Raw genomic sequence first — 25,320 nt, forward strand, 5'->3', positions numbered from 1 at the left:
TCCCTTCCCTTCCCTTCCCTTCCCTTCCCTTCCCTTCCCTCCCTTCCTTTTCCTCCTCCCTCCCTCCCTCCCTCCCTCCCTCCCTCCCTCCCTCCCTCCCTCCCTCCCTCCCTCCCTTCCTTCCATCTTCCTTCCTTCCTATCCTCACCTAAGGATATTTTTCCATTGAGTTTTAGAAAGAATGGAAGGGAGAGGGAGAGTCACAGAAACATTGATGTGAGACACATAGATTGATTACCTCTGCACGTGTCCCGACCAGGGCCAGGACTAGCCTGCAAACACGGTACATGCCCCTGACCAGAATTGAATCCAGGACCCTTCGGTTCACAGGCTGTTGCTCTTTCCACTGAGCCAAACTGGCTAGGGCTAAAAAGATTTATTTTTCAAAGAATGACCAAGAAGTCCATTTTGTCACCAATCAATGCAATTTCCAAAAGCTCAGCTCACGAAGAAGGAAGTTTAATAAATAACTGAAAATAGCCCTGATTGAACCCCCAGGTTCTGTGAGTAGACTCATGGAATTCTAAAGAGGTGGCTGCCAAGTAACCAATGTAAACAGTTTGGAACATAGGAAACTAAGGAAGGTTTTAAGCAAAATCTTGCTTCCCTTTGAAGACTTGTGGGAGGTTATTTTGAAGGTAATTTCAAAACACTGCTGCTTTACTGGTGTCTGAAAGGAGTTTATTAGCTCAGCTGAATGATGAGAGACAGTAGATGAAAGTAGATGAAACGATTTTGGATTAGGTGTCAAAAGGGGCTTGCTTCAGGGGCCAGTACCATGATCTGAGTCACGTCTCCTCTCTGGGCCTCGGTTTTGAAATCTGTAAGATAAGAGTAGGAACAGATCACCTTTGTGGCCGAGTTTCCACAGTGATCTCAGGAGACAGCAGTATATGTGTGTGATTGCATGGCTAGGAATGGGAATTAGAAAGCAGAGGGAGGAAAAATGAAGGAAAATTTCTGATGAGAAAGAGGCAGCAGAGAAGGGATTTGAAACAAGTCCCCGATCTTGCTCTCCCTACCAACCAAGCTTCCATTATACATCCCACAGCTACCTCTTGGGGCTGTGGTTTCTTTAATGTGTAATAAACCCCCGATCTTGATGCAGAGGGTCCTTTAACAATATCTAGGATGGGTGGGAAGAGGTCAACTAAAGAACTTGTATGCAAATATATATACATAATCCATAAGCCACAGACAATAGGGTGGTAAAGGCCTGGGGTGAGGGGTGTGGGCGGGCTAGAAGGGGTCAATGGAGTAAAAAGGGGGCATAGGTAATACTTTCAACAATAAAGGTTAAAAATAAAAAACACTATCAGAAGCTGACTGCCCTCTGGGTGCTACCTCAGAACTTGAGAATCTATGGGTGGAGGTGAGACTATTACTTTTTTAAAGCTTTCAGACATGAAGTGTGCTAAGGTTTATTGCTTTTTAGTCTTTTCTTCTGTGGCAGTTTCTACTGCTTTAATAACAGAAGGAAGAAAGCAAAATATTACTCTTTTTACACATATTATTCAGCCCATGTCAACAGTTTCTGCAGAATAACAGTAGCAGACCCAGGAGGAGAGGGGAGGGAACAGGGAAGGTGAATAGAGAGTGGAACTAAATTGGGAACTTCTGAGACATCACACATTTTGAGTTTAGATTCTTACATCAGGTTTTAACTAAAGGCATGTAGTTTAACCCTTCCCACCCCACACCTGTCTGTCCACCCAAGTACCTAAAAGTGCAGAGAGAATGCTGGTGGTTGCTGCCTACCAGATTGCAGGGCCTCGTCTGCACTTATGCCAGGTTGGAATAACTGTAGGATGCCATTTATTCAACTTCTTATGCTGTCAATGCACAAAGGCACCTGAGACCTGCCACTCTGCTTTGGGTTCTTAAGGGCTGTTTGTTGGGGGAGGGGACTGTGCCTCACAATGTTGGTCCAGGTAACATTTAAATTTGGATAATATAAATATGGAGTCTCCAAACTCTGTTCATAGGCATTTTCTTCCCTCTCTATGCTTCATCTTCTCCTTCTCCTCCTTCATCTCCCCCTCCTCCTCCTCCCCCTTCTTTAATCCTCACCAGAGGATATGTTCATTGATGAGAGAGAGAGAGAGAGAGAGAGAGAGAGAGAGAGAGAGAGAAACACTGATTGGTTGCCTCCTGTATGTGCCCTGACCAGGGATCGTACCCATAACCTTTTTGGTGTACTGGACGATGGTCCAACCAACTGAACCATCCAGATGGGCCTATACACCTTCTCTTTTAATTGCCTACAGCTCAATGCTACTAAACTGTTCCCTAAGTGCCCAGTGCATCTAGCTGTGGGACCCCAGACTTGCCTTCTAAGGACAATAGTCCCAAGGAAACATGGTTGGGAAGTGCAGAACCTGGCCTTACACTTATCTTCTGACTAAATCCATCCAGGACAAGCCTCTTTGGATCAAACCTTATAACATTTGTCCTGTCTCCATTCTTTTTCAAAATGTATCTGTCATGTATTTTCTTCTTTTTATATGATACTAGTGACCCAGTGCATGGATTCATGTACATTGAAAGGACATTAATTAGAAGGTGGTCAGCGGGGCGCGACTGGGTGAAAGGGGCCATACATGCCCTGGAGCCAACCTCCCCTGGTCCCTCCCTGGCATCTGCGGAATGAGCGGGGTCCCTCTGGCAGGTGGGGTCCCTCGGCCTGGCCTGCGGGGATCGAGCTGAAATTGGCTCTCCAACACCCCCAAGGTTTGCTGTTGTATAGGGTGTGGAACGCAAACGCGTGTGCAGTAAGCCAGATTCAGGACCAACAGTGCCCAACAACAACATAACACATGGCCGAAGGTGAAATCGCATGGCCCCACGAGCAATCTGGCTCCCTCCTCTCTGGTTTTGGGGTGCATCACCCAAGAACTGCTGCTGCCAAGTCACTGCAGCTCAGCAGCTCCTGCATTGAGCGGCTGCCCCTGGTGGTCAGTGTGCATCATAGTGACTGGTTGGACGGTTGGACACTTAGCATAGTAGCCTTTTATAGAGAGAGAGATGATAACTATTCCTTGATAATCCTATACAATAAAAGGCTAATACGCAAATTGTCCCCTAGGGAGTTCCACTGACAGGGAGTTTGACCGCTTGCTATGATGTGTGCTGACCACTAGGAGGCAGCGTGAAACGAAGGCTCCGGCCAGCAGCCAGCAGCTGGAAGCTGGGGAAGGAAGGCCCCGGCCTGTCCTGATTGCTGGCCAGGCCTAGGGACCCTACCCTAGTATATAATAATTGATAATGATAACATGGTATTCTTTCTGGAATGTTGGCATTGTAGCCAAAGATTCTTTAGGTCCCAGGCTAATGGGCATATATCTAGGGATACCCCCTCTCCAATCATTCCATATAGGTAGTTATCTTGTTTTTTTAAGTGTTTAGAATCAAAATGCCCCCTGCCTTAGGAGCAAGTTATTGATATACTGATATGTTAAGAATTATAAAATATTCTATTAGGCACTATGCAGGGCAGAACACTAATATTGTGTTTTTAAAATATATTTTTAATTGATTTTAGAGAGGAAGGGAGAGGGATAGAGAGATAGAAACGTCAATGATGAGAGAATCATTGGTAGGCTGCCTCCTGCATGCTCCCTCCTGGGGATCAAGCCTGCAACCCAGGCATATGCCCTTGGCCAGAATCGAACCTGTGACCCTTTAGTCCACAGGCCAACGCTCTATCCACTGAGCCAAACCGGCTAGGGTACTAATATTGTTTTTAACTGATAGTTTATTTTTAACCAGTAAAAGTAGGTACAATTTCAGGAAAAATATCACCTGTGACCATCCTCTACCCTTGGGGCCATGTTGCCTTTGTGAAGAGACGGAACAACCAAATTCCATCTTATGTGCAAAAAACCCTAGAGGGATAGCATATCAATGATGTGGGACTTCATTTGAGTGAGGTTATCAATTTTGGCCTAGTGACATCTAGATGAAAGCTGGTCCTTAACAAAAGAAATCCACTGAGAGATGAGATTTAGTACACAGAAGTCAGTGGGATAAATCAAGTCCTAAGGAGAGAAGATACTGTGCTGAGTGTTTTAAAGGAAAGAGAAGTCAGATCTGAGCTAAAGGGCACCTTGTGCACAGGGCAAGCAAGGCAAGATAATTGTGTCATTGTACATGAGGTCTACCTGCCCTCAGGGAACGGCAAGGCCAGCACAGTGAGTGGTAGGGAGTGGGGCTTGAACCAAGGCCAGTGTGGCACAGAGGTTAAGTGCCCTGGAGCTGGACAATGGCAGTTGGGCTTGAAGCATCACTGCTCTACTTACAACCTGTGTGGTCTGAAGTAACTTATCTACCTCTCTGAGCTGTGGCTTCTTCCCATAAGAAATAAAAACTATAATATCTTCTCTGTGTAAAGCCCTTAGCAAAGTACTTCCTAATTGTCAATTATCATTATTAGTCCAAGTAAGTGCTTCAGAAGAAAAAAATTTTTCAAAGCACTAAATCCAGGCAGTGGTTCTCTACAGTGTTTTCCATGCTAGCTAAAACCTGGAAACAGCTTGCCCAGGAATTAAGGAAGAGCTAAGATGATTTATACACTTGATAAAATGTTTTGCAGCCGTTAAAAATTCTAACAATGATGACTATGAAACAATATGGAAAAGTACCAGGTGATTTTGAAGGCTAGCAGAGACAGGGCAATGCAGTTAGAGAGCACATATTTAATAATTGAAGTGTCACAGGATTAAAAGTTAAAACAACTGGCATGGACTAGAAGTAATTTATAAATTTTCATATGACATGGAGGCCTGGATAGATCAAGGAAGTTATGGAGCAGGCAGGAATTGAGCTGGGCCTGGGAAATAGAATTTGTGTTAAATATGGAAGAAAGGCTATCTATATAGATAGATAGGCTAAGTGACTGACCGTACATCTGTGTGGCCATCCAACCAACGGCCAGTACATATGATGCGCACTGGCAATCTATGTATATAAAAGGCTAACATGCTATGTGTCCGTCCGGGTAATGACACCACATAGCAATGCCCAGCTTCCTCTCCCTAGCGACTAGCCTCCTTGCAGTTTCCCTAGCCCAGGAACAAGACTTGCTTTATAGCCAGGTGGAAACATTTTACACTTTAACCAAATGTCTGTGAAGTGTTTTCCCGTGCCTCATCTCATTTGATCCTCACAGAAGTCTTGGAGTAGGTAGATAGGAGACTTGGTGGAATCCTATTTTCGTTTCATTAGCCAGAAAACAGAGATTTAGTAGAAACTTGACCTGACTGAAAAGAAGTAAGAAATGGTGGAACTTGAAAATTACATCAGGTTTTCTCACTGTGCAGAATATAGTCAAACACTGCTGTAGTTAAATATTTTACCCTTTGTTCTCCCTGCATGATCTACAATAATAATCTGCTTTGTGTTGATATTTACTACTGTGTTGCTGACAGTTACCTGAAATAGAAGTTGGGGTGCTTCACTGGGCTGGAAGACGTTTAGCTAAATCAGAAAACAGGCCTAACTAAACAAGTTTATTCTATATCTATAAAAGGCTAAGTTGACATGCGCGATACATATAAAGCTCTTGCTGGAGCCAATAACATGCGTATGTTTCAATCTGTCACTGTTGATCATGAATTTGGTTGACACTTCTATTATAGAGAAAGGGTGAATAGCAATATTGAAATATTTCTTCTAATTAATTTCCTTTCAATGTGCACAAATCTGTGCACCAGGCCACTAGTCTTTCTATATAAAAGGCTAAGTAACCAGCCGTCTATCCGTCTGACTGTCTGACTGGCCGGTACATATGACACACACTGGCAATTTAAAAATAAACATTGACCTGCACATGTGCGATACATATAAAGCTCTCACTGGCACCAATCTAGACAGAGTAGGAATATTCCTACCTGAACCCATTTTCAGACATGGTCAGTTATATGTTGCTTTCTCTCAAGTTCAAAGAGCAAGTGACGTTAGAGTTAAAATTGTGAAGACTTCTGCCAGAAACCAATTCCAGCATGACAGCAGGGCTGAATCTGGGAATTGCTGGTAGCATTTCCCCAAACCTGAAAAGGGATAATTGTTGGCTGCCAGACGGCTAAAAGGGCATCTTAATCTACATGTTATTGCCTCCTACTGGCCAAACACCTAAACAGCCATAAGCTAATTCCCCCATTCTGACAATGGACTCTGTACCAAACCGTGACCCTTTGAAGTGTATATCTCTGCCTCGCCTCAGGACAAGTTGTATTAATAAAAAGCATGGGGTCCTGAGACGAGGAGACCTTAGACCTTAGACCTTAGACCAGCCGTGGGCAAACTACGGCCCGCGGGCCGGATCCGGCCCGTTCGGCTGTTCTATCCGGCCGGCCCGCGGAGCTGAAAGAGCGGAGGGTTCTCTTGCTCTCCCCTCCGCTCCTTCACCAGCAGCAGTGTTAACATGGCAACGTCGGGAAACATGGCTGCAGCTCCTTCTTCTGAGTCCAGTTTAAGAACCCATTGTGGCCCTCGAGTCAAAAAGTTTGCCCACTCCTGCCTTAGACCTTACATCTTAGTTTCCTTTAAGCTAAGCTCCTCTGACACCCAAATGCCTTTCAAGATTATGCTTCGTCTCTGGACTCCTATTTAATCTATGCACAGCCTACTCCAGATTTCCTGAACCTTTCTTGATGCTGGGACATCAAAGGAAAATTAGTCAAGCACTCTGAAAATGTTTTTACTCTTAATGTGGTACACAGGGAGATATGAGAATAAGTTTAATAAATTTATCAGTCATTATTTTTATCAATGTTGTTTTTATATCATGTTTTTATTGTTTTTATATCATGTTTTTGTTGTTATATCATGTTGTTATTGTTTATTAGTCAACTTATATATTATTTTCATATACATTTTACTAATTTTCTTTCATCTCTGACACTTCTATTATAGAGAAAGGGCGAGTAGCAATATTAAAATATTTCTTCTAATTACTTTCCTTTCAATGTGCATGAATCTGTGCCCCAGGCCACCCGTTTCATATAGAAGGCACAGATGGAAGCTCCACTATGTGAAGGGAAGAATACCCGGAGAAGAGCTAGGAGACCCCTTATATATCAGGACAAGGTCATTAACTGGGGATCACAGTCATGGAGAACTCCGAGTGCCAGGTTGAGTTGCCTGAACTTTATGCTATAAGCCTTGGAACAGAGAGAAAGCAACGTTTGAGGAAAAACTGGAAGCACGGAATGCTGTTGAAAAGCAGTTATCCCTCGTAAGAAGATGAGGGGCTGAGCTTTGGGGACAAGTGTGAGATGGGAAGCAAGGGTCTGATGCAAGGAATATTTGGAATGTTGTACCTTTTCTTTCTTTCATCCTTCTAATTCACATGACTTTCCCTCCTCCCATCTATCTTCCAAGTTCTTTTCTTTCTGTATTGCTATGGGTTACCAACGTCTATGACCTAGAGCTCTCACCAGTTCCTCTCATCCCTTTAACAGGTCACGCCTCCAGGCCCTGCCTCTGGACCAGGCAGTGTGGCAGGAAGCATTTGCCGGGAAACAATGGCCAGGAACCAAAAGGAAAAGACCTTTCTTCCTCAAGTTCTCTATCGGTCACTCCCCCGACAGCTGAGACGGGGCATGCTTTTCTCCCACCTAAACCCAAGAAGCATGGAGGAGTGCACCTCTATCTCCAGCGTGCCTGCAGTCTTTCACTTCAGCCCGCAGCACTGTGCAGACCTCAAGAGCCAGTATTTTAAAAAGGCGGCTTCAAACCTTACCTTCTCTCAGGAGGTGCTGTGGCAGCGAGGGCTAGCCAGCTTTTCTTACAGCCAGTGCAGCTTCCGTCACCTCTACAATGCAGACAGCATCATCCAGCCTCCCCATATCAGGAAGGCCCGGCCTGAGAAACCCGTCAGCTTCAAGTTGTTGGATTCTTCAAGTCCCTCAGCCAGGGTCAGCTCCCAGGCTGAGAAAACAGAAAGTCCTACCTATTTTAGGAAGAAGCTAACAAAGTCCAAGTCAGGAAGCACCGTCCAGAAAAAGTCTTGCCTTCCCATTCCTCTTTGCTGCATGGATCCAGACTTTCTGAGCTTGCCACCTACTCCGGATCTGGAGCTGGATGGGGAAACCTGGCTTCTGCCCCACGAGAAGGAGGCCAGAGCCTGGGAGGCCATCGTGCTGGAAAAGCTGGACAAGCGCACGGCCAGATGGATACAGAACAAGCGTCCTTTAAGGCCCGGGGTCTCCCCCAACAAGTGGCAGAGCTTCTTGCGCCAACAATACGACTGGAGCCACATCCGGGATGAGCTCAGTTCCGCCAGCGACCTGGAGCTCTTGAAAGAACTGGAGGAAGCAGAGATGGCGGATTTTGAGGAACAGAGTGTCACCCTGCCCACGGAGGAGAAAAAGCAGCCAGAGCTGCTGCTTCCTGTTTATTATCGGTAGACCGGCTGGGCCCCCGACATGCCTTTAAGAATCCTGGGCTTCCCTTCAAGGAACCCTGGGTGGGCTGGCTTACCCTCGCGCATCAACCTCTTGTGTTTTCCCTGCCAACCTGCTCTGTCCGCCTGCATCAAGTGAGGTTTTCAGCCTCAGCACTACCGACATGCGAGGTTGCAGAGGGCTGCGCTGTGTATTGTAAGATGTTTAACAGCATTTTCCTATGGATGCCACTGGTACTCTCCAGTTGTGACAACCAAAGATGTCTCCAGACATTGACACGCAGGACAGAATTGCTCCCCGGTTAGAACCAGTGCCATTGAAGGGATTGGTTCTCAGCCTTTCCCTTTCTGCTGATCCAGTTATTGTCCAGGTGCTCCCAGAAATGTAAGCACAGTGAGGGTAAGGAAGGCAGAGCCTCCTGGCTCTGAGGTTTGGTCCTGCCTCCCTTTGGATAAGAAGCCAGCATGTCACTGACTCAAAAACTGACTGGCAGCAGGGCAGAGAAGTAGACAGCCTGAGAGAAGAGGGTTACTGTGCGTGTCTCAGATTGTTTCCTCCTCACTTATAGCTAGAGGGAGGACTGGAGCTATTATGATACCTCTCATTCCCAAAAGTGAACTAGAAATAAGTGGAAGCTCATTTATTTACCCATTTATTAGTAAAATAGAAATCGCATTCCCACTACTTTCCGGTTACTTTGCAAAGGGCTGGGAATGCAACGTAAATGAGATAGACATGAACCTATCTTTGAAGGTGCTTACAGTCTGTCCAACAAACATTAAGTAACCACACATAATGAAGTGAGGTACTGTAGGAGGAGGGTCCCCTTCCCCAAGTCCATGTATCCACCAAGGGCACCAGTGTTAAAGAAGGGTAATGCCGGGAGGATGGGACTGTATTGTGCTGTCCAGTGGGTACAGAAGGAGTGGCTCCACCAGGGAAGGGGGAAGGTGGCTGCAGCCAGGCCCTTCTGGCAGCTCCATATTCAAGTGGACCTTGGGGTCAAGGCCAATAGTTAGATAGAGGTGTTCTTTAAATGCTCATGTGTGTATGCCTTGAGCTTAAAAAGGAAAGGGAGCCTGGCTGGTGTTGCTCAGTGGTGTGAGCGTCATCCCATGCACCAAGAGGTTATGGTTTGATTCCCAGTCAGGGCACATTCCTGGGTTGCAGGCTCTTCTGTAGCCAGGTTCTTCAGCCAGGTTCGGTTGCCAGGTTCTGTCTAGGTTCTCCAGCCAAGTTCTGTAGCCAGGTTCTGTCCAGGATCTTTTGCCATGTTCTCTCGCTAGGTTCTGTCCCTAGGTTCTGTGTCCTGTTGTCTTGTTACATCTGTATTTATACCAGTTGATTCCAATCCTATCAATCTCTATTCCAAGGGTTAGGGCATTTCTTATCTCCATTCCAGGGAGTAAAGATTATGTAGCTTAAGCGCAATTGTTCGTAGTTAAAGTGATTAACTACCCGCCTGGCACTTAGTTAAGGGGTTTTATCCCCTCCCTAACTTCAGGGAAAAATCCCTACCTGGGGAAACAACCTTTCTCAGAGAGGTGACCTTGGTTAAAACACACAGCGCTAAGGGGAGCAAACATATTAAGAACAGTATGCTATATACGCCAGGTCCCTTGAAACATATGCTGTGCAGATGTTTCTTTCCTGCAGCGACTGTGTCAAGCAGCAAGGATGGACCTGCTTCCAGCAAGGCTCAATTCCCCAGTAGGGGGCATGCAGGAGGCAGCCAATCGATGTTTCTATCTCTCTTTCCTTCTCCCTTCCTCTTTCTCTAAAAATCAATAGAAACGTATTTTTTTAAAAAATAGGAAAGGGAGTGAGCTGTGGATCTGATGGAAACGAGAAAGTCCTTCTCCTACCTTTCCTCCCCCCTTTCTCCCTCCCTCCCTCACTCCGGCCAAGATTGCCCAGTTACTCGCCTCAAGAGCAGGGTGTTGAAACAACGTCTGACAACAAGGCCACTGTGGATATCAACGAAGAGATCATCTGCCAGTCCCCAGTCCAGAGCTACAGCCGGCAGGTGACTCGCCGAGCTGGAAAGTATGCTTACTCCACCGACAACACCTTTGAACAGGAGATTTACTTTGGTAATAGAGCTGGGGCCCTTTGGTGGGGGCTAAGGTAGATATGGAGATGGAAGGTAGCTGGGGGATGACACAGTCATGGATGTGGATGAGGTCCTGGATGACCCAGGTGTTCATGGTAACATTTCCATAACATTCCCTGGTTACTCTCATACGAGCTATTTGCGTGTGGGTTTTTGTTTTTGTTTTTTTTAATTTTTGTTTTTGCCAGGGGTGTGTGTGGGGGGAAGGGGGAGATGTCTGGTGGGGAGAAAATGGTTCTTCTTCTTCCTCCTTTCTCTAGCTCTCTATCTTACTAAGGAGGCAGTGGAGGGTGGGATTGTAAAGCAAGCAAGATTTGGCTTTGGGAACAATCTACTGCTTCTCTGTACACCCTTCTCCCTCCTCTCACTTTGAGATATTCCCCCACTGAGGGGCTAGATTGGAAAAAAATATATCACAGGCTTTGGGGTCAGGCAGATCCGAGGTTAAATCCTGGCTTAATCCTTTCCTACTAATCTTCAGCAAATGATATAATCTCTCTGAGCCTTATGTACCTTATTTGTAAAACAGTATTAAGAAAAATGCACTTACTGTAAACAGTAGACAAGAAAGCATTTACAATGCGCCTTGCCCAACGCCCAATAAATGCCCACCACCTTCCCTTCCAGCTCGCCTGGGCTTTCCCTTTAGATGCCTGGGCTTCCAGGATGCACGATCTAGGTCTGCATGTTCCACGCTGTTTATCCTTTTCTGCTCCCATCTTGTTCCTAAAGTGCTATAAACGGAACGTATTCTTAAAGTGCTTAAGAAAAAGTATTGATGGAGAATAAGAGATGAATTAGGTGGCCCTTCATTAGTAAATAGCTTTTCATAGTGAGAAAGGCTCTGCCTTGACATCCAGGCCTCACAGAGCCCGGCAGCCATGCGTCCTAGGGGCTTTAGAGGAGGGTAAAGTGAAATTGGATCTGGCCCTGGTGACTAAAAACCCAGGAGGAGAGAGAAGGAAGGTGCTGGAGACTCATTCTTTCTTTTTTATTTTTTGTCCCCTCTGTATATTTTATTTATTTGACTCATTATTTCTTTATCTGTTCATAGATAAAGTCCAGATCATCCACCGGATTGGTGCAAAGAGAGACCAAATTTTCCTGGAGAACCTCAACCAGTACCACAAGCAGCTAGCTAAGGTCTTCCCGGAAACCCCAGAAAGGTGGACCTCCCAGCCAGTTCCTGAAGCACGTAAGCAGGAAGCTGATAACGGGCATAAAGATGGAAGTGTGGCCGTTTCTTTTCTTTTAAAAATTCTCACCGAGAATGTGTTTTTATTGATCAGAGAGAGAGAGAGAGAGAGAGAGAGAGAGAGAAACATTAATGGGTTGCTCCCTCTTCCCCCCTCACCCCCCAACCGCCTGTTTGTGTCCCAACCAGGGATTGAACCTGACCGACACCTGCCGGTGTAGGGGACAATGCTCCAAACAACTGAGCCACACTGGCTCGGGCACCATTTCTTTAAGGTCCCTGTTTCAGAGGGCAGGGCACCACCAGCATCCGGGAGAGTCTCTTCCTACGGACTAGAAGTCATCTCGCTGCCCTGGCCATTGGTTGGGCATCATCCCATGCACGGAAGGGTTGGCGGTCAGATTCCCGGCCAGGGCACATGCCCAGCCGATCGATGTTTCGCTCTCACATTGATGTTTTTCTCTTCCCCTCAATAAAAAAATCTTTTTAAAAAATCATCTCATAAAATTATAAAATAGTAACTATAACTAGGAAGAGGTTTTGTGAAGCATTCATTCAGTTAAAATAAAATAAAACTTAGGTGTAATAAGTGCCAATAATTCCATCTTAATGCTTCCAGGGGACGCTTATCAGACCCTGATCGAGTACTCTGCTCTTTTGCGTTGGGCTGGCCTCCCACTCCATACTCAGGCCAATATCTGCTTCTCAGGCCAAAGCAGCATCCTCTACCAGTACATCATTTTGATTATGTAAGACAGAGAAGGTAGAGAGAGGGAAGGAAAATAGCCAAGAAATGAGCTAATGAAACAAAAAGTGCCCATTCTCCAAGAGACTATGTATCCATTTCCCATGACTCTTTTCTTTGCAGTGTCGCTGCTGAGGAGGTCCCCTCATGTGCAGAAACTAGTAGCAGTAGTGACCCATTCTTTTCCCACCCACCTCTAAGCCTCTGCCTCTAGTGCTGCCTGGCTAGGTATCAGTCATTAGAGTAGAGATGCTACTCATGGTGGCTATGCATAGCTTCCCCAATACCCACACCCCCTCCTCCTTTGTTGAGGACCGCTATTATAAAGCAGTGGAGAAAGCACCCCAGCAGAGCCTTGGGTTAGGTCTTGGCAAGTCACCTTCTGGAGCTTTAGTTGCTTCATTAAAACTGAGACACTAGCCCTAGCCAGTTTGGCTCAGTGGACAGAGTGTCAGCCTCCGGACTGAAGGATCCCAGGTTTGATTCCGGTCAACGGCACATGCCGGGGTTATGGGCTCAGTTCCCAGAAGGGGACCTGCAGAAGGCAGCCAATCAATGATTCTCTCTCATCATTGATGTTTCTATCTCTCTCTCCCCTCTCTTTTCCTCTCTGAAATCAATTTTAAAAAATTTTTTTTAAAAATTGAGACACTAATCATTCCTATAGCAGGGCACTTTTGTGATACTTATTGATACTTAGGTGACTTTGTGAATATGTTTTATAAACCATTAAGTGCTGTGCAAACTCAAGGCACTCTTATTAGTATACTGCTGTCCCCACAAGCTAGCTCTATTCTGTATGTCCTCTGCTCTGAGAAAAGGCAGACCCACAGAGACAAAGTTGATCAGTGGTTGCTGGATGATAGTTGCACAACTCTGCATATATATTAAAATACCACTGAATTATATATACTTTAAGAGGGTGGGATTTACAGGATGTGAATTCTACCTTAATGAAGCTATATTTTTAAAAAATATATTTTTATTGATTTTTTACAGAGAGGAAGGGAGAGGGATAGAGAGTTAGAAACATCCATGAGAGAGAAACATCGATCAGCTGCCTCCTGCACACCCCCTACTGGGGATGTGCCCGCAACCAAGGTACGTGCCCTTGACCGGAATCGAACCTGGGACCCTTGAGTCCGCAGGCTGACGCTCTATCCACTGAGCCAAACCGGTTAGGGCCTTATTATTATTTTTTTAATCCTCTGAGGATCCTGCTGCTTTCATAGAAACTTCACGACCTATCTCACTGCTTCATAGGCACCTTATCCCCAGTAGAGCTGGATACCTACCTTTTCCCCCCAGAACACAGAACATTTAATGAGCTAATGCTGTAGGTTTTTGACATCAAATCTCTTTTTAAAACAGTATTTGAAATTGATCTGGGGGAAGTAAAGCCAGAATAGTAATATATACATACATCTTCTTAAAACTATTTTATTCACCATCTCATCTCAGGAAATACTGGATATGAAAGAACCTGGAAATAATAGAAAACTTCCTGAGGTTAGATGTTCCTAGGTTCCCCCCTCCCCCGCCCCCTTTTGATTGAATTGAAAAACTTAGATGGTGATTCCCTTAAAATGATTAAAATTCTTAAGAAATACAGTGTACAGCCCTAGCCGGTTTGCTCAGTGGATAGAGTGTTGGCCTCAGGACTGAAGGGTACCAGGTTCAATTCTGGTCAAGGCCACATGTCTGGGTTGCAGGCTGGATCCCCAGCAGGGGGTGTGCAGGAGGCAGCTGATTAGTGATTCTCTCTCATCATTGCTATTTCTATCTCTCCCTCCCTCTCCCTTCCTCTTTGAAATCAATAAAAATATCTATAATAATAAAAGCATAGTATGCTAATTAGACCAGACAGCCGAATGACCTTCTGGACGTCCTTCTGGACGAAGCCTGGGCTGTGAGGGCTGAGGCAGCCACCGTGGCTGCGAGGGCCAAGCCCCTTGCATGAATTTTGTGCTTCGGGCCTCTAGTATTCTTTTAAAAAGAAAGAAACGAAGTGTACAGCCTGGCAGAAAACTCTCTTAGTGTGCCTAGATCATCATGGTTCCTATATACCAAGCACAGGCTTTACAATACACATCACAAAGGCACCATCTGTTTCTGCCAACAAAGTGCACTGTGCCTTTTCTCCCATAGACAGTCAAAGGGTTGTTTCTTTTCATGCTCCCTTTAGGTGACTTCTGAGGTGGGAGGTGGCAAGTGGATGTATTTCTACCTGCCTGGAACTCATGGGCTAGAAGTAAAATAAATGTTGGTAGTTGTACGTGTTTATTCTCTTAAGACTTTAACTGGCAGCGATTTAAGACTTTCTGACCACATCGATTTTAACTCCCTGGGCAGGGGGATACAGGAGGAACAGCTACTTCTCACTTCCAGGAAAGGGATTTTAAGAAGGCAGAGAGAAGTGGGGGAATGTCATATGGCCAAGGATCTATTCACTAGGAGCTGACCTGTCTGGAGCTGGCTCTATGGCTTCTGGCTGTGCACATCCTACACTGCAAAGGAAGGAATCCCTGAACTCAGGGTGACTGAGTTCCCCCAGTGTGATCAAGCTGGCTGAGCACCATTTTTAGGTTGTGCTCTACAGAAGCATCTGAGCTAGATTGCCCTTGAGTCTCACAGGATTCTTTTTACATTAGAAGAAGTGGTAGAAGCCCTCCTTGCTCAAAGAAAAGAATTGATTCAGAGCAAATCTAAACACGTTTGAGTTGGAATGAGATCTGGAAAAACAGAAACTGCTGATAGTGACAGATTAGAACATGAAACTGAGAAGCAATGTGGCAAATAATGAAATTAGTAGTCTGGAAATGTTTTGTTTTCTTTTTAAAATATATTTTTATTGATTTCAGAGAGAAAGGGAGAGGGAGAGATAGAAACATCAATAATGAGAGAGAATCATTAATTGGCTGCCTCCTGCACACCCTGACTGGGGATTGAGCCCGCAGTCCAGATATGTGCCCTGACCTGGAATCAAACCATGATCTCTTGGTTCAAAGGTTGATGCTCAATCACTGAGCTACGTTGGCCGGGCCGGAAATATTTTTATCTGTTTTGCCTTCTTCGCTACATAACTACTCCTCTGAGAAAGACGCTTTCTGAATCTCATATCAGGGATCACGTTAAGTCTAGAATAATATAACAGCTATAACTTTTTATATAACAACTAGCCTATCTAATAAAAGAATAATATGCAAATTAACTGTCACTCTGTCACAAAGATGGCAGCGCCCATAGCCACAAGATAGCAGTGCCCAGTCCCCTCAGCCCAGCCGTTGAAGTGTCCAGGCCTGTTGGCCAGGCAGGTGACAGGGGAGGTGGGGGGGGGGGCGAGTGGCGAGGCTGGATCCGCCCACTCTGGCGGTGGTTCCAGCCTCACCGTTCCATCGCTGCTGGAGTGTCCGGGCCTGTTGGCCAGGCAGGTGGCAGGGGAGGTGGGGGGGGGGGCGAGTGGCGAGGCTGGATCCGCCCACTCTGGTGGTGGTTCCAGCCTCACCGTTCCATCGCTGCTGGAGTGTCCGGGCCTGTCACCTGGCCAGCGGCCACGGGGGCAAGCAGCGAGGCATGATCCACCCACTCCAGTGGCCGATCCAGCCTTGCTGCTCCACCGCTGATGGAGTGTCCCGAGGCAATGAACACAGGAGCAGAGCTGAGGCAGCGGAGATAGGAGGGAGCGAGGCAGTGGAGAAGGGCGGGCTTCAATCCCTTCTTTGCTTTGCTCTGGCCAAAAGAAGCCCTATTCTTGCAGGAATCTTCCTGCAATGGGCCTCTTGTACTTATATAATACTAGAGGCCCGGTGCATGAAATTCATGCACTCGGTGTGTGTGTGTGTGTGTGTGTGTGTGTGTCGGGGAGGGAGGAGGGTCCCTCAGCCCGGCCTATGCCCTCTTGCAGTCCAGGAGGCCTTGGGGGATATCCGACTGCTGGGGAGCGGGCCTAAGCCATCAGTCGGACATCCTTATTGCTGCCACAGAGGTGGGAGAGGCTCCCACCACCACCACTACCCTAGCCAGCTGTGAGCCCAGCTTCTGGCTGAGCAGTGCTCCCGCTGTGGGAGCACACTAACTACCAGGGGGCAGCTCCTGCATTGAGCATCTGCCTCCTGGTGGTCAGTGCATGTCATAGCGACCAGTCATTCTGCTGTTTGGTCAATTTGCATATTAGCCTTTTATTATATAGGATTTTCTTCTGTTCTCAAAGTTCCAACTGTTATTTGTCATAATTAGGAAAAATTCAGAGATGCTAAAATCTTTAAAATTTAGCAGCTGGCAGGACCATTCTTCCTCCCAAATTAAAAGCATAAAAAGAACAATTAAACTAGGAATTAATGGCCCATTATACTCTAAATTGCAATATATCAAATATCAAATTTTAGGAGCAAGCCCTTTTACAACTATAATTATAAAAACCCAGTGGCCCTAACGCTGTAACAACCAAAGACCAGCGCAGGTGGGCAGGGCTGTGAGCGCGCGAGACGCGTGTGGATGGGCAGGGCTGCAAGTGTGGCAGGGCTGCCCGTGCGGGTGGGCGGGGCTGCACAATTTTGTGTGCTGGGCTTCTAGTAGAAACATATTTATGTGCCTAAAGATTTATTACACTTATAGAAAGGCTTGTAAATAGCTCAGCTTCCCCCCTCCCCCCCCGCCTTTCTCCCCCACCATCATGGCTTCTCAGGTCTGTAGTCACAGCTCCCTGTGCCACTTGTGCTCAGTTCCCTTTATAACCACAGGAAAGTTTGCTCTTGAGAACACTGTTTTGCCTTGGTCTTAGTCAGGAATAGGAATGAGATGCTGGTTGGAACACAGGGCCTAGGGCAGGACCTCATGCTGGCACACTGCACAGCTTGCAGGCCCGTGAAAGGAGCCCCGCGCTGGACTGCTTTGCCCACCCCAGTCAAGGATCAGCTGGTGCAGGGGCGTGAGGACATGTCCACTAAGGCCAAGAGACTGAAGATGCAGGCGGATTCACTGAAGGAGGATGTGCCCTGGAAACTGCTGGTCCTGCGGAGGATGCTGCAGGAATGGAGGACCGCCTGGGCTCTGAGTGAGTGAAGCGGGTGGGGGGCGGGACATCAAGAGGTGTCGGTATGTATTTGTGGAGGATGAGAGTCTCAGCTTGGACTAGTGTTTCTCAGTCTTTGAAAATCCATCCCTCTCATAAAACATACAAATCTGGTTGCCTCATCAAGGGTAGACTAGACAAGAGCCTTCTTTCCACACAATGCTAGTTGACGTATGAATACTTTTTGCATGGGTGGGATTTACTTCAGTAGTCTGTGGAGACACACTATGTTGAGAACTCTTCACAGGCAGGGACCCTAACTTACTGACCTCTGAAACCTTATGTTCACTAAATAATGCATGAAGGGAAGGTTGAAATATGCTGTCCAAGCAATGGAAATGTAATGGTGGTCAAAAAAATCCCAAGAAACACTTATAACTATTTTATTCACATGGTAGTTGTCTGTGGTATAAACCACCCCTCTCCAAAATTCATTCCTGGAGTTGGGATTATCCTATATCTACTTTGCCCTCAGAGATATGGGAGTAGAAGTCTGAGTGCCTGGGGCAGAGTAAGCACCTGGCAAGGACTGTTGAAAGCTATAAGATTTAAGGACTCCAGGGCTGCTGTCTTTCAGAACCTAAGAAACTAATTTAGCTAGTGCAGGAAGAAGAGAGGTGATCCATTTCATAAATGGGATCAGATAAACATAAAAGAGTTGAAAAAGAGATACCAAGTAAAAGCCACTATTAGGGAGCAACTACAGATGGTAGGAGCACTGAAATGAAAGCTTGATACCTACAAAGAGAACAGTTAGCAATACAATGAGAATGACCTTGAAAGCCAGATGGAGGAGCCCTCAAAGGCAAGGAAACCTGAGGGTATCTTGCTAACTTTTGTCTAGTTAACTCATGTACTATTCAATCACTCAACATGGTAGATTCTAGTATTATTCCCATTTTACAAATGAAAAATCTCAGGCTCAGACAGGTTAAGTAACTTACCCAAGGTCACATGGCTAATAATTGTGATTCCAAACCAGGTATGTCTGATAACAAAGTGCCCTTAACCACTATGTTTTATTGCCCCTTTTGTTTCCCAGATGGTCCCAGTGAAGCTATTTAAGAGAGAGAGACAGAATATAGGATGAGATTTGGGGCGGGGGGAAGTTGTTTGGGACTGAGCTAGAGAGTATAGGGATCATCAGAGAAATAACCTCCCTAAGGATCCCATCTCTGAGGCCCTTTATTTTTCTGAGCTAATGTTTTGCTTGAATTGTCCTGGCGGGGTGGGGTGGGGGCCTGCAGTATGTATCTAACCCTGACCAAGTGGTTCTCGTCTCACTTTGCTCCCTGTGTCACAGTCATCGAGTGGCGCCATAAGACAATAGAGGGTCTGCTGCGGGGCTTGGTGGACATGCATGATGATATTCGGATCCAAGCCATCACCACGTGTGCCACCGCCGCTTTAGAACGGCCCCGGATTGCCATCAGGCAGGGGGACTCAGGTGAGAGCCTGAACTGGACTGCTTGAGCATACTATCTACAGGTTTCCCCTGCTATCCAACAGTAGAACGCTCCTATGAAACCCTTTGTAAGCCAAAGTGGCGTGGAGCGAAGCATTATCTCCCACTTTCTGAAAGTTCGAATGTGCCACTTCGTTTTCATGGAAGTCATTCGTATGGTAATGACATTTTTTAAATGCAAAAATCCTCTTCAGTTTTCTTTCAGTTAGCAAAAACAGGTTTAACAAGACACAGGACGCAATGATCCTATATAATAAAGAGGTAATATGCAAATGGACCATCACACCCTTGCACAAGATGGCCACCCCATGTTGTCAAAATAGCCGCCACAAGATGGCCGGCAGGGGAGGGCAGTTGGGGGTGACCAGGCTGGCAGGGGAGGGCAGTTAGAGGTGACCAGGCCATCAGGGGAGGGCAGTTAGGGGTGACCAGGCTGGCAGGGGAAGGGCAGTTGGGGGCAATCGGGCCAGCAGGGGAGCAGTTAGGCATCGATCAGGCTGGCAGGGGAGTGATTAGGGGGTGATTAGGCTGGCAGGCAGAAGCGGTTAGGGGCAATCAGGCAGGCAGGCAGGTGAGTGGTTGGGAGCTAGCAGTCCTGTATTGTGAGAGGGATGTCCCAGATTGGAGAGGGTGCAGGTTGGGCTGAGGGGGACGGACACACACCCAGTGCACAAATTTTGTGCACCGAGCCTTTAGTGGAAACTATAAATGCCATTGAAAGGACATAAAACCAATGGACCCTGATTCCTCAAGCACCCTCTCAGATATCACCTTTTATGTGAAGCCTGGGCTGACACTTTTTCTTCTCTGCTGCAGGTAGCATCCTAATATTATTCCAGTCCTAATATTTATCACTCTATCATAATTTTTTATTTCTCTGCCATCGCTAGCAGGCAAGGAACTCTCTCAGGGCAGGGACTATTTGGCTCTACAAAACTGCCAGGTTTTTAAAGTTTCATTTCACTTATATCCTGTTTATTGAGTTCCACATATGGGCATTTTTCCTTCAAGTTTTCAAATTTGTTGCTTCCTGTGCTGGAAAACTCTTCCTCTCTTCATATGATTAATTTCTATACTTTCCCTTCAGTTTTCAGCTAAGGTGTCACCTCCTCTGAGGAGTCTTCCCTGCCCCACCACCCAGACTTGGTTTGGTGTCCCTGCTAGACATGTGTCCACACATATACATTTTTTATTATAACTGCTTATTTCCTTGGGTATTAAATGGGATGATATATTTTCGGTGCCTGGCACATAGAAAAAACCTTCAATAAACAGCAACATATATCATAATCTTATCCCCAAATCTTCCACATACATACAAACATCTTTATCTTCCGCCAGAACTATGCCTTTCACGTGATCCCTTTCACGTGTCCTCGGTGTCTAGATTTTGTTGTTTCCTCCCCACACCTTCCCAAAGAAAATGATCTACTCATTATTTCTTTTTTTTTTTAAAGATATTTTATTGATTTTTTTTTTTTTTTTTTTTTTTTACAGAGAGGAAGGGAGAGAGATAGTTAGAAACATCGATGAGAGAGAAACATCGATCAGCTGCCTCCTACACATCTCCTACTGGGGATGTGCCCGCAACCCAGGTACATGCCCCTGACCGGAATCGAACCTGGGACCCTTCAGTCCACAGGCTGATGCTCTATCCACTGAGCCAAACCGGTTTCGGCTCATTATTTCTTGAGATGATCAATTGCTTCCATTCCCCTGAAATATATATTTCCATCTAGGTCATTCTTAACACATGGCATAGTGGATTGCAGCAGTAGTACAAAGGATAGATTAGAAGTCCTAAAACCTTAGTCACAGGTCCAGCTTCTTGGAAGTCAGTTAACTTCTGAGTTTCAAATTCCTTATCTATCAAGTGAGGATAGTTGTGGACAAAAGGTTAATAAAATCCTTCCCCTTCTACTTGAGAATCTGAGCTTTAATTAAATGCATACCTGTTACTCTGCTAACCTGATAAGGACAGGAACTATCTTTATAGGCAACTGTTTCTGATAAAAACGCACCCTGACTGATTAGTTACATTTGGAGTGGGAAGAACTATAAATGAAATGTAAATATGTAAAGGGGCACCATCCTTTGGGTTTCCATGAATGCTGTGACTTATATAACAGCATTCCCTTTAGGGACCCTAAGACGATATCTGTGGAGTTGTTATAAGAGATCCTAACTCCAGTGAAACGTAAGACTTGTCCTCAAAGTGTTTTCCGTAGTCCTGAGGTGTCCCAGAGGGATCTGTGGAATGCTATACAAACCACCTCAGAACTCTGGCCAAAAGGAGTGCCTGAGGCTGCCCTGTTGGCAAACTGTGCTCCCATCCTATGTCCTTCGGAAGACTGGTCCTGAGGGACTTAAAACAGTGTTGTGGGCCTGTTTGTTAAACATACACATATTTCAGGTGAGCTCTGCAGTAATATCTGCCTTGTCTACTTCAATAAAAGTTGGAAGAATGAGTATGAAAACACTATATAGATGGCAAAGCACTACCTAAATATAATTGCTATTATTAAAAATAATAGCCCTAGCCAGTTTGGCTCAGTGGATAGAGTGTCGGCCTACGGACTGGAGGGTCCCAGGTTCGATTCCAGTCAAAGGCATATGCCTGGGTTGTGGGCTCGATCCCCAGTGGAGGGTGTGCAGGAGGCAGCGATCAATGATTCTCTCTCATCATTGATGTTTCTCTCTCTCTCTCTTCCTCTTCCTTCCTCTCTGAAATCAATAAAGAAATATATTTTAAAAATAATATAAAAGTACAAAATGTAATGTAAAAATACAAAAACATATAGGGTAAATAGGTTGATTTTTATCACTAAAACTAATGGTGAAAGTCACCATAGCCTAGCTGGAAACATTCTTCTTTGGCTTGAATATACCTTCTTTGAGGCCAGATGATAAAGGATGGAACTGGCATACCCAGCACAGAAGTGAGTCATAAAATCCTGCCCATTGTAGGGGCCCATAGAGGTAAGCACCTGCGGCTGGTATGCGGCTATGGGAAGGAAGCTGTGTTTCCGAGAAAAGCAAAGGGGCTAGCACTCCCTTCTTCAGCTCTCTTTTGATCACAGACGAGAAGACTGTGGAAGCCCCATCAATCCAGGACTTGCCAGAGGTTCTACTCCCGCCTCTGGAGGCTGCTCTTGGTGACCAGAATTTCAACGTGCAGATGGCGGCAGCAATATGCCAATATGCTATACAGTCACATAATCCCCTTGCCCAGGACATCATGCATACTGCCCTTTTGAAAGGTGAGGAACTCTCCGTTTCTTCTGACCTGGGAATATGGGGTAAAGAGGAGATATCCTTTTTTTTTAAAATAAATATATATTTTATTGATTTTTTACAGAGTGGAAGGGAGAGGGATAGAGAGTTAGAAACATCGATGAGAGAGAAACATCGATCAGCTGCCTTCTGCATACCTCCTACTGGAGATGTGCCCGTAACCAAGGTACATGCCCTTGACCAGAATCAAACCTGGGACCTTTCAGTCTGGAGGTCGACGCTCTATCCACTGAGCAAACCGGTCAGAGCAAGAGGAGATATCTTACCATTAGCTTCTCCATCTGTTACTCTCCATTGTCATGTCTGTGATGTCTATTGTATTGGATTTCAGTTCATCTTAGAACATAGAAAAGGTAGTTCTTCCTAGGTACTTTGACAAAATAGGCACACTGCCACCTAGTGGTGTTTCATAGATGTGTTTGACCAGAAACCATGCCCTTTCACACAACTGGATTTTGTTTAAATTGAAAATATGATGTAACAATATTTAAGAATACTTCCTGAAAATTAAAAATCACCACTTGAACACATCATGCTTCCATTTGTGCACATTAACTTATAGGCATTGTCCACATGCATTGTTGGAGTAGTAATACAGCAAAAAGGTCAAGTGATATGCCCAAGGTGCCTAACTGCTCAGAGATGTCCTTGTTCTTTGGGAAATTGGGAAAAGACAACTGACAGACTGGTTTGTCCTCCTGCATATAGAAGCTCAACAACTTGTTTCATTTGTTTTAAGAAAGCCTCCACTCCAGACTTCCCAATCTCAAAGGGGAGGAAAAACTGTATCTCTCAGCCAGGCCAGAAGTGCCTCATTGCTGTTACCTAACAACAATCTGTTAAGATTTAACTCCCCCACCACACACACACACGTATGTATATTTTATTCTTTATAATCAACAAGCCACAGAAGACAAATTCTATGATCACATTTAATTCTCTCTAAAGGGTGCGATCCAAAGCAGAAATCTTCCCTTTTCCCATAGAAAATGTAAGCATAGCCAATGAACCAATCTTTTTTAAAAAATTTATTTATTTATTTTTTAAAATATATTTTATTGATTTTTTACAGAGAGGAAGGGAGAGGGATAGAGAGTTAGAAACATCGATGAGAGAGAAACATGGATCAGCTGCCTCCTGCACACCTCCTACTGGGGATGTGCCTACAACCAAGGTACATGCCCTTGACTGGAATCGAACCTGGGACCCTTCAGTCCGCAGGCCGATGCTCTAGCCCAGTGGTTCTCAACCTTGGCTGCACATTAGAATCACCTGGGAATCTTTTTAAAATCCTGATTTCTGTGCCCCATTCTCCGGAAATTCTGTTTCTTTGTTATGGGGTGAGGCCACAACACTAGTAACAAAGAAACAGAATTTCCAGAGGATGGGGCCCAGAAATCAGGATTTTAAAAAGATTCCCAGGTGATTCTAATGTGCAGCCAAGGTTGAGAACCACTGCTCTAGCCACTGAACCAAATCGGTTAGGGCTGAACCAATCTTTTTAACAAAAAAAATAAAAATGTAATTAGGGTGGGGATTGGATAAGAATTGAGTACATGTTAATTTACACATTGGGATATTTAAGTCTTGGAAACATAGAAGTCATTGAGAAATATTTTTATTCCAAAAGAGGGCGGAAAAAAGTATTCAGGTCTTTCACTTTCTGCCCTGGATGTAGGGAGCTGGACGGAGTGTTACTCCCACCCTTACATTAAAAAAAACCTTGACTAACTTCAAAATACAGTGCGGCCTTGACTTACGAGTTTAATTCATTCCGAGACCGAGCTCGTTAAGGAGCTCGTTAACTCAAATTACTCTATCAACTCAATGCAAAAAATCTGCCGAGACACAGCTGGTATCTCAAAAAACTCGTTAGTCGGGACACTCGTAAGTCAAGGCCCCACTGTATAAGGACAGACAATGCCTACAGGGAAAGAGAAGACATGAACACTCACTCACCTGAAGTAGATACAGCTGGGACCAGTAAGAAGAGTTCAGCTAGAATTGTGGTCAAATTAGTGAAGGCCAAGTACAGGAAGAATATGTGAAATCTGTGAGGATATCAGAGATTGGAGAACCCTGTATCCTCTTATGTGCTCTTTTTCCACTAATCCCAGTGTGTGGAGTAAGAACCTCAAGAGATGGGACATAGGGATGAGTCCTAAGAAGTACCCAGTGTGGTGCAAACCCAAGGGAAGAGATCCTGCTCCTACCTCTATACTACATAACAGAAAGCTTCATCTGTAGAAAAGTGGGAGTGGTAGAGGAGGCAATACCTTAGGAACTTGATGCAATTCATTGCAGCTGGGGAAGATTTAACTTTTGAGATTAAGATTTTTCAGTCTATATTTAAAACCTTTTTTTTTTTATATTTAAAACCTTGATATAATCCATTTAAATATGGTTAAATATGGAATTGGATTTCTAGACTGAGAGGGGCACAGGGAAGTGAGAGATGAGGCAGGTAACAGCCTTGGATACCAACCCAAAGGCTGTTCTCGCTGCGGGGTAAACAGGTCACCTACCTAGACTCTATTCACCCCACCGTGGCAGGTAATACCGTGGACAGCTGGGCTGCAGCTCAGTGCCTGGCTCTGGATGGCGTGGACATTTACCCTGTGATTAAGAGGATCCTCCATCAGCTGTTTCACAAGAAGAATGAGGACACTGAGCACCAGGCTTGCCTGCTCCTGAGCCATCTCAGTGGGAAGATGGTATGTATGCATTATAGGGTCAGAAAAAGAAACCAAGTTTTGGGAACAATTGGGTCTCAGTGCATGTAAAGAATCGAAAATGCAGGTGTGGTGGGGTAAGATGATCTCAAGCATAGGTAAAGCTAGACTTGGAGTGGTTGAACTGGGGTGGAGAGGTGTATACTAGGAAAAGTGACAACAGTTAGCTTAGTCTAGGCGAGAAAAGTAGACTGCAGATGGTTTGAGTTATAACATGTAGAATTTTGCCACAAATTTACCCTTGAAACCACACAGACCTAGAATTCTGTTTACTTTCAGCAGAAACATGAAACACAAAGA

The 25,320-nt window shown here is 45.3% G+C and overlaps 1 protein-coding gene across 7 annotated transcripts in view; it reads left to right on the plus strand.

The window, feature by feature from the left end:
• HEATR4 (HEAT repeat containing 4) overlaps nt 1–25,320 on the plus strand; it is a 75,061-nt gene that overhangs the window by 21,031 nt on the left and 28,710 nt on the right. For all 7 annotated transcript variants that reach the window (XM_059690973.1, XM_059691002.1, XM_059691021.1 and 4 more), the window contains 7 exons: nt 7,461–8,404; nt 10,314–10,498; nt 11,573–11,713; nt 17,311–17,511; nt 18,833–18,976; nt 22,075–22,254; nt 24,842–25,002. In XM_059690973.1, coding sequence (XP_059546956.1) covers nt 7,524–8,404; nt 10,314–10,498; nt 11,573–11,713; nt 17,311–17,511; nt 18,833–18,976; nt 22,075–22,254; nt 24,842–25,002 — 1,893 coding nt within the window. In that variant the 5' untranslated portion in view covers nt 7,461–7,523. The remainder of the gene's footprint in view (nt 1–7,460; nt 8,405–10,313; nt 10,499–11,572; nt 11,714–17,310; nt 17,512–18,832; nt 18,977–22,074; nt 22,255–24,841; nt 25,003–25,320) is intronic.

The sequence above is a fragment of the Myotis daubentonii genome, chromosome 1 (assembly GCF_963259705.1).
Source record: "Myotis daubentonii chromosome 1, mMyoDau2.1, whole genome shotgun sequence".
In the NCBI taxonomy this organism is placed as follows: Eukaryota; Metazoa; Chordata; class Mammalia; order Chiroptera; family Vespertilionidae; genus Myotis; species Myotis daubentonii.